Raw genomic sequence first — 9,551 nt, forward strand, 5'->3', positions numbered from 1 at the left:
TACTATTGACACACAAGTAACATGGTCTCTCAAATATATATACTCAAGAGAGCATAGAAATTGTAGATAGAGAACTAACTTTGTAGTTTTAATTCGAATAATTCTCTGTTCCAAATCTATAAGTTTTTCTTCTTGTTCTCTCATTTATTTTGATATATTTCTTTCTACTTGGGCTTATTTTTCCACCTTATCATCATTTCCACCAATTTCTTGGTAGAAATGAATGTGTAAAAAAAGTTGTATGGTTCATGCAAATTCAAATTATTAATGTTAATTTTTTTTGAAAAACTATTTTATTAATGAAATGTTGCAGATCTTGAATTTGGACGAAAATTCCTCACTTTTTTAGTTTGAATTTTTACCCTCTCGTGACATACGAGTATCTGTTTGAAATTATAATTTTTCTTAGGAAATTGACTCTTGATTTTTTATTATATTTCTTGATACGATGATATTAACAGTTGGATTCCTTAAAAAAAAAAAATTGGATTTTTTCACTATTATGTTTTGTGATCTTTGTGTTGACGTGGGGTGTATCCATAAAATTATTATGTGTGTGATTTTGGATCAAATTTCCTCCTCGTATAAAATTTGTTAATTGACCGAAACTGTTCAATATTTTTTCTTCTTTATTTTTTTAATTTTTTTTTCCGTATGCACGTCTGATTATGATTTGATTATTATATTTAACCGGAGTTTTGGATGACTAATTCAAACAGGGGAACTGCATCAAATCAATAAAAAAAAATGGGCAGATTTATGGGTTTACATGTGGTGATGAGTTTGAAATGAAGGAGATTGGGAGTAGCCTTTCGGGCATGTGGAGATCAACATGTATTTCTTGGAGGTTCTACTATTCATGATGGAAGCATGATGAAAATTAATACTTGGGTTTTGTATGATGGTGCACCATAGTGGAACAGGCTTACGAGAAAGCAATTAGGAAGTTTTGTGCATAATTGCACTGTGCTGGGATGTTGTCGTTGTTTTATATTGTATGACTTTTATTTATTAATGCTATCATTTTAGTCCAAAATTTATTGTTCGGTAACTTTATGATTTGTGGATGTGAATGTTGCTTTTACAATATTGAATTTATATTGTCAATATAAAAACAACACCCACATTAACAAATCAAAAAGTCATTGTACAACAATATTTTAGGGTAAAATGAAAGCATTAAAATAAATAATAGTCCTACAAAATAGAACAACATCAATATCCCATCACAGTGCAGTTATGCACAAAGCTCCCTGATTGCTTTCTCGCAAGCTGATTCCATTGTGCTGCAGCTTCATCTAGGACCTCAAACATTAATTTTCATCAATGCTTCCACCATGAAGAGTGGAACCTCAAAGAACTAATAGTTGATCTCCACATGCCCAAATAGCTAGTCCTTATTCATGTATTTAGGTGACTTGCTTAGATAGTCTTCCAATGGTAAATAGAATTGTTCTCTAATGAGAGTGGTTGGTGGACTAGTTCTCCTCTTTGAATTCGTGGATTAGAATTTATTTGAATTTTATCAATGCCTTTTTTTACCATTGTATAGACACACGTTAAAAATCTTATCTAATCTTATCTTATTTTAGTTATATATAAGTAGAGCGTACAAGTGTCACAACCACTTACAATCACATCAACACAAAAGTAATATAAAAACCTTAGGGTAAAATCTCTTTTTGATCTCTATAAAAATTTCAACAATTCGTTTTAGTCTCCTTAAAATTTTGCTTCTACTTTTAGTTCTTCAAAAGTATTAAGTAATATAAAAATATCAGGATAAAATCTCTTTTTGATCCCTATAAAAGTTTCAACAATTCGCTTTAGTCCTCTTAAAATTTTGCTTCCACATTTAGTTCTTCAAAAACATTTCATCATCACTTTTGATCTCTATTTTTTAGTCAACTCACAAATATCATTCAAAATTTTTAATGGGTTTCTGCAAAAATTAAATATAAATATTTAGAAAACTTGAATTAAATATATAAAAAAAAAATTAAACGTCAAAAACATAAAAATTTATATTTAACTCAAAATCAACATTAAAATATTAATATTTTAATATTAACGATATACAAATATCTTATCTATCTTGATCATATACAATTAGAGCTCGCAAAAATCAAATCTCAATCTTATCTTAATTTAATTACATACAAATCGAGCTCACACTAAAAACGTTTATTCTCATCTTAATTTTCTTTTGGATTTATTCTCATCTTAATTGTTTTTTTGGATAGAAATAATATCTTAATCTTATACAAATTTAGCTAAAAAAATCTTAATCTTAATTTCATCTTATCTTAATAATATCGTAATAATATACATATTAATCTCACAAATAAAAATTCGAATCAAAATATTGTAATTACATAAAGTCTCATGCAAAAAATAACATTTAAATAATTACTCTAAAAAACATTAAAATATTCATTATGGATTTTTTTTTTGCAATCAATATTATTTGCTAATATTATTATTTTTTATCTCCATTTAAATAAATAATTTTCAAATATCTCCTCATGCTTTGCAAGGATGAGAACAATGAAAATGAGTTTGAATTTGCACCATTTATCCATTTGAGCTAGATGGACAAAAGATTTAGATTAGTAGAATTCATTTAATAGAGGACGCCCTCACTAATTTTCCACTTGTGACTATCTTTATCATAAATGGACATTAAATAAAGGATAAATAAACATGTCAAACACAAATTCGTTGACAATCTTGACCATTGACCTCAGCATTGTCAATGTTGAAGAACTATTATTGATTTTGACGATTAATAATTTGATGATCAATCATCAAAATCCTCACATTATTTTCTCGAAGTTTTTTTTTCTTCCTTCAATAAAAAAAATCTTAATTTATGCGATTTTACAAATGTTTTAAAAACCAGATCATTCGATTCAACCGATTATCTGATTGAACCAAAACATGTAACTCTTACCATTCGATCTCCGGTTTGGTTTTTAAAACATTAGATTGTACACCAAATCCCTATTCTCTCACATTGAGATCTCTACTTCAACTGTCTATCCACAAGACACAAATATCAGTTAGCATGTTTTAATCAATGTGTCTGTCAGTTACCAAAAATAAGGAAAGCTGTCGTTTCCCTCTTCACCTTCAATGTGCAAAAAAAGTAACCAAACCAATCTCAAGAACAAACCAAAACCTTGTTACACCGACAAAAACATAGTAAACTCAACAACAACAACAAACAACAACATTAACTAAATCAAATCTCAAAAAGCATCACAAAATCCAATGAAACGAAACCACAGTTCCCACCACCACCAAAACCACCACAACAACCACCATAACCCACCAAGAAAATGGCTTATAATCCCAACCTTAACAATCTCGCTCCTTCTCTTCTTCTTCTTCATCATTCTTCTCCCTTATTCAAAACCATCTTCTTCATCTCTTTCTTCAGATAATCCAAGTTTCACAGCTCATTTGAATCTTCCAAAACTACCAAAATTTGCATACTTGTTAACAGGAACAAAAGGTGAAGTTTCACAGCTCAAAAGGGTTCTTCAAGCAATATATCATCCAAGAAACTATTACCTTCTTCATCTTGATCTTGAAGCTTCTAGTGAAGAGAGGGTTGAGCTTGCAAAGTATGTGAAATCTGAGAAGGTGTTTGGTGTTTTTGGGAATGTTATGGTTGTTGGTAAAGGTGATTTGGTTACTTATAAGGGTCCTACTATGATTGCTTCAACGCTTCATTCTGTTGCTTTGTTTCTTAAAAGGGTTGGTGATTGGGATTGGTTTGTTAATCTTAGTGCTTCTGATTACCCTCTCTTCTCACAAGATGGTTAGTGTTTCTTTTATTCTTTTTTTAATTTCTGTTTTAGAGTTTGATTAACCTCATTTATACTCAAATGTAGGCTTAATTAGATCAAGGTTTTTTATTACGGTCGTGGTCTGGTCACAGCGTAGTCATGATCTATGAAGTATCGACATGGATACGAACATTAGACGCGATATTGACACATAGACATTTGTAATAATTTGAGAAAATAGAAGTGATTGAATGTAATTATATGTGTTGGTGTCGTGGTGGTGTTCGACACCAGACACACCTTTCAATTTGAAGTATCGGTGCTAAATAGGTGCAATTCTTGATATTCCTGAGAATTGCAGTTAAATGATTCTAATGTGTGGGGAGACATAAAAACCTTTGATGTTGAAGCCTAGGTCATACCTGCAGACTTGTTTCGAAACATTAGTTGTGGTTATATTGTGATCTTTGGTATTGCAGAAAAAAAAATACACATAGGGTTGATACAGCCGTAGTCACATTTGTTGACCGTTATTTGAAACACTTGAACTACACCATTCATAAATTCTGTTCTAGAGAGCTTCTTTTGCATATGCTATGATCCATCGTTTTAAAAGGACTGTGCAGTGAGGTATTTAAAGTGATCCATTTTTCTAAAATCCAACACCAACTAATTCATCTGTTGTAACGACTAAATTGCAATTGCATCATCTGATCATATTATAGTACATTCAATGGTTTCACTGTATTTTCTGCTGTATTAGTCCTTCAATTGCTGCATTAGTCTTAGGTTTTTTCGCTAAGGCTTTTGGCAAGGGCACTCTTTTGTCTCACCGTGTTATTGTACTGAGCTGCATAGAGAGATTCAATGTATATAGTTGTTTTGTTTTCAAAGTATAAGTGTATAACAGGACAGAAATGAAGAAAAAGAAAAGTTGACGTGAACCTTCAATTCCTTTCATATTTGATATCAACATTGGTTTTACAATGTTGAAAATTTATTTCTATATGTGAATTTGGTTTCTATGTTTGAGCAAGGGTGCACATGGTAATCATAAAGGAGATATTTATAGATCTTTGTTTTCAGTATATGGATAGTTGGATACATCAGGAAGTTGGTAGTTTTCAATTACATAAATATGTTGTAGAACTTTGAGGTTCTGCATCTCCTTTGTGCAAACCCCCCCGGCTGTCTTAAATGACACAATGATTTTACACTCTTCAATTATTTATAAACACTGTTATGTGATATCCTATCCTGTCATGCTACCTGGGGTGAATAGCTAACTAACTAACTAACCAACTAAGGTTACTGTAATCCAACAATACTCTGACTTTGGTATTATGAGGTGCGCAAGTCCCACATCGAGTAGTATGGGATGCTTGGTGAAGTAAAGTGGGTTGATTCTTCCTCTTTGATAGTTAACTTTAAAGAAGGGTTCTGAAGTGCTTAAATACTTACCAATTGGTATAAGAGTTGGTTGCCAGTGAATCAGAAAGGGCTACCTACAGAGGGGCTGGTTGGAAACGCCGAGTGAAGTGTCGTAGAGCGGTGCTGTTTGGACATTGGCTCTAAGGGCAAGGGCTATGATAGGGAGTTGGGTGTTATGGGGTGCCCAAATCCAACATCGAGTAGTATGGGATGCTCTGTAGAGTATTTAAGTAGCTTGATTCTTCCCTATTGATAGCTAGCTTTTAAGGGAGGGGTTCCTCATGTGCTTAGATAACTTATTCTTAGAATTTGGGTTAGACCTAACTCAACCGTTATAAAATGGACTTGTAAGGTGAGTGCTACCCACCACTTATAAACACTTTTACAGGCCTTCTTGCACTTAAACAATTTTACAGTAATATAGATCTAGCCAATTAACCAATCTGTAAAATTTTGTTTCTGTCCTAACACTTTTCTCCTTACCACGGGTGGTCAACTAGTATAAGGTGGTAAGCTGGTGATGCACCTATGTAGCAAACTGTTGCTTGTGTCTTAGTCTTAGGGATCTCCTCAGCTACACTACACCACAAGACGGGTTTGGAAGTTTTGGCGATGGAAGATGGGTCCACAACAGAATTCAAATTTGGTGGTGGTCAGGATCGTAATCTCTATGGCTTACACTTGTCCTTTGCCCCTCTGTTCCATTGTTATAGTTATTTGGCCCAAAAAGAGGGTTGTCTTCCATGCTTTCCTCTTAGTTTTAATACTCATTTTCTCATACTCTTTCATGTGTCTCTTGCTTGTTGTGGTTTGAGTGGATACCCAATTTGATCCCTAAAATTGTAGGACTGTATCAACCTAGTCTCTGACATTAACAATATTTCAAAATGATCCCTGAAATTGCAAAATGTTAATTAGATTCATTTCTCCGTTGCTATTTGTACGGACTATGGTAACATAAACTTTGTTATATTGAGGATACATTTGAAAGTGAATAATGTTAGAGATGCATTTGATAATATATTGACACAAATGGATAAACTTGATTATCATTTCGCAATTCTAGCAAATATTTTGGAATATTAATGTAGAGGACTAGGTTGGTACAATCCTACGATTTCAAATACCAGGCAGGGTATCTACTATTGCGTTTTTCGTTTTCTCTGTTGTTGGGTACTTTCTCTGCTTCTTCTTTACTGTAATGATTCCTGATCTCCATATTTGCAACTTCTTTGCTTCTGTTATTCGTAACGAAGCACGGACGCAGACACGACATGGACACCGACACATCAACACCGATAATAATTTAAGAAAATAATATAATTGAGTGTAATCATAAACACCAACACGTGTCCGACACCGTACACGCCTAATCCAAGGAGTGTCCATGCTTCATTATTCCCTTCTTGCGTTCTATTCCTAGATTTTTGCCTCTTTCAATTCTTGTTCCTCTTCTGTCTGTTTCTGTAGCTTATTTACTCTCATCATCTTCATCCCAAATTCTTACCCATTTTCCAAAGCCATTCCTAACGTCATTTGAACTCTCCCAATTATCCCTGCATTGCTTCTTGCAGAATAATTTCCTATGCTTCCTTCCCCTGAAAATTTCATACCACCGCCTCGACCTGGAATATTGCATCTTGTGATCCCTTCATTTTCTGATTCTATCTTTTTTCTATCTCACCCAAGCTACGTATCCTGGTAGATGTCGTCTCTTTTGATTCTGCTATTCTTCCATGTTTTCGAGCCAAGCTTCAAACCCTTTCTCCAGCCACTATATACTTGCTTCCATGCAGGTATTCACCATCACGAATTTTATCAGAAATGATGTCAAATTAGTTTATTAAAATAAAAACGGAGAAAAACTACCCCAACTACATAGGTTGTTTCAGAACTTTGAGGCTACTAATGATGTTATCTAGATACTAAAGAAAACTAAAGTTTTAGATTCTTATTAGATCATTCTCATTTAACTTCCTGAAGTTTTTTTTATCTTAATAAACGCTGTAATTTCACCAACATAAATTTTTGTTTATTTTGCTGACTTTTTACCATATACCTTCTTGTTTCAGATCTCTTACATATATTTTCATTCATGCCTAGGGATATCAACTTCATTGAGCATACAAGTAATATGGGTTGGAAAGAGTGAGTATATTACTTATCCATTCATATCATTATCCAAGTTTGTTACTGAACGTGAACAAATTCTATATATGATAATGATTTGTGTTCTCTAATTGTGATTTTGATATAAGGTTTCAAAGAGCCAGACCTATCATTATAGATCCAGGCTTGTATCATTCAAGGGTATCTAGTGTTTACTACGCTAAAGAGAGAAGATCTCTCCCATCTTCATTCAAGTTATTCACAGGTATTGGTTTTATGCCTTCGATAACTTTTATTTTCTTATTTAATCCTTATCATGTAGGATTGTTCATATTTTGATTCGGGAGAAAAACCGAATCGAACTGAATCTCCTACTCAGTAAAACTAAACCAAACCGTTATATTTTTGTCTAGAAGTGACATGGTTTAACTGTTCAGTTACAGGTTTTGTGGTAATGAACCGAAGCAAAACTACCTTTACAGAAAACCGAGCTGTACTTTTCAAACTGAACTGTACCAAATTAAGATTATTAACTGATAATTAGGACTGTTGAAAAAAGTAACCAAACAGAACTGAATCAAATTTAGGACTGTTTTAAAAAGCAAAATGGCAAACCTAATAGCACCAAAAAGAACTGTGACAGATAGTTTATGAACTGAACCAAACCAACTTATTTAGTTCAGCTTGTGAATTTGTCATTCATAGTTCGGTTTTTTCGGGGCGGTTCGGTTTTTTATTTTTTAAAAGCTGCAAGTATCTATACAAAAGTCGATCTTAGACTCTTACCTACCATTATGTTATAAGTTATAACCGAACATGTACAAATTTCTGCTATGTTGCTTGGTCCTTACTTTACATGTACCATTTTCAAATGCTTTTGAAAATCATTTAGCTAACAACATTTTTTGTTTTCAGGCTCTGAATGGGCTGTCCTTACAAAACCATTTCTGGAGTTCTGTGTATATGGTTGGGACAACCTTCCTCGCACTCTCCTTATGTACTACACGAACTTCCTTTCGTCGAACGAAGGCTACTTCCAGACTGTCCTCTGCAATCACAAGGACTATCAAAACACAACTGTAAACAACGATTTGCGTTACTTAAGGTGGGACAACCCACCAAAACAACAGCCTTTATCTTTGAAACTGGAACATTTCGAAGACATGGCGCATAGCGGCGCACCTTTTGCTCGTAGATTCGACAAGGACGATCCTATTCTTGATAAAATCGACAGGGAACTGTTGGGAAGATCGGATGGTCGCTTTACTCCTGGTGGTTGGTGTCTTGGTAATCATCTCAAGGGAAAAGATCCTTGTGATGTTTATGGAAATCCAGATGTTGTTAATCCTAGTGTAAGGTCTAAGATACTAGAAAAATTGATGTTGATACTATTGGATTCTGAAAATTTCAGACCAAAACAGTGTAAATAGTCTTTTTGTGGCACTTTTTGCATCTGTTCAAATTTAACATTATGAACAGTTGTTATTTCTTGTAACATTATATCTTCTTTTTTTATTAACCTCTTCATTTTATTGAGTTAATGAAATTGTAAATAGTTTAATGTTATTACTCAATCAAACAACTATATTAGGAAACAATGGAACATATTTTTTTTTATTTTCTTCATGTTTTTCACTGTTGCTTAAATAATACACACTAGAAATAGTAATAAACAAATAAAAAATAAGGTGGTACTTTTTTAACTAAAAATAAAAGTAACAAATATTTTTCACCATGCAAACAAATCATTATATTAGTTAAAGACTTTACTTATCTTTCAACTGAACTCAAAATTACTAGAGTTCCCTTTCCTTGATACGTTTATAATAAGTTTATTTAGGATATGAACCCTTTAGGGTCATGATATACTAATATTTTATAGGTTGCTTGGTTCCACGTGTAAACTTAATTTCTCACGTCCCAATGCCTTTTTTATTGTGATTTGATGACGCTAGATATTCAAGCTTCTCACCAAACGTGTGACAACGTTCAAACAACTGCTAGTTCCAACACATGCTTAGAAACATGAGATTCAAAACTAGGAGTTCAAACCATGATCTTTTGGCAGAAGAAGGGTTCAAAGAATGTAAATATGCTATTTCGATCCTAAAATCCGAATGACTCGATATAATAATTTTTCCCATAATTTTTTGTATAAGAGGAGTTCAGCATGTAAAAAAGGTTCAGAGCATGTAAAAAGGGGTGTTCGGATTCTAA

The 9,551-nt window shown here is 33.0% G+C and overlaps 1 protein-coding gene across 1 annotated transcript; it reads left to right on the plus strand.

Moving 5' to 3' along the window:
• The first annotated feature begins 2,873 nt into the window (after window positions 1–2,873).
• LOC11428108 (beta-glucuronosyltransferase GlcAT14C) lies at window positions 2,874–8,853 on the plus strand. The gene is made up of 4 exons (XM_003604913.4): window positions 2,874–3,826; window positions 7,298–7,373; window positions 7,484–7,599; window positions 8,250–8,853. Exons 1-4 carry the CDS (start codon window positions 3,274–3,276, stop codon window positions 8,762–8,764), a joined length of 1,260 nt encoding a protein of 419 aa, XP_003604961.1. The 5' UTR covers window positions 2,874–3,273; the 3' UTR covers window positions 8,765–8,853.
• The last annotated feature ends 698 nt before the right edge of the window (window positions 8,854–9,551 follow it).

Source organism: Medicago truncatula, chromosome 4 (assembly GCF_003473485.1).
Source record: "Medicago truncatula cultivar Jemalong A17 chromosome 4, MtrunA17r5.0-ANR, whole genome shotgun sequence".
Classification (NCBI taxonomy): domain Eukaryota; kingdom Viridiplantae; phylum Streptophyta; class Magnoliopsida; order Fabales; family Fabaceae; genus Medicago; species Medicago truncatula.

Bases quoted from the DNA above. Each gene is read 5' to 3' on its own strand.
- LOC11428108 (XM_003604913.4), top strand. From the start codon at position 3,274: ATGAAACGAAACCACAGTTCCCACCACCACCAAAACCACCACAACAAC. The intron at 3,827-7,297 runs GTTAGTGTTTCT...TTCTTGTTTCAG, and splicing joins CCCTCTCTTCTCACAAGATG to ATCTCTTACATATATTTTCA. The intron at 7,600-8,249 runs GTATTGGTTTTA...TTTTGTTTTCAG, and splicing joins TTCATTCAAGTTATTCACAG to GCTCTGAATGGGCTGTCCTT.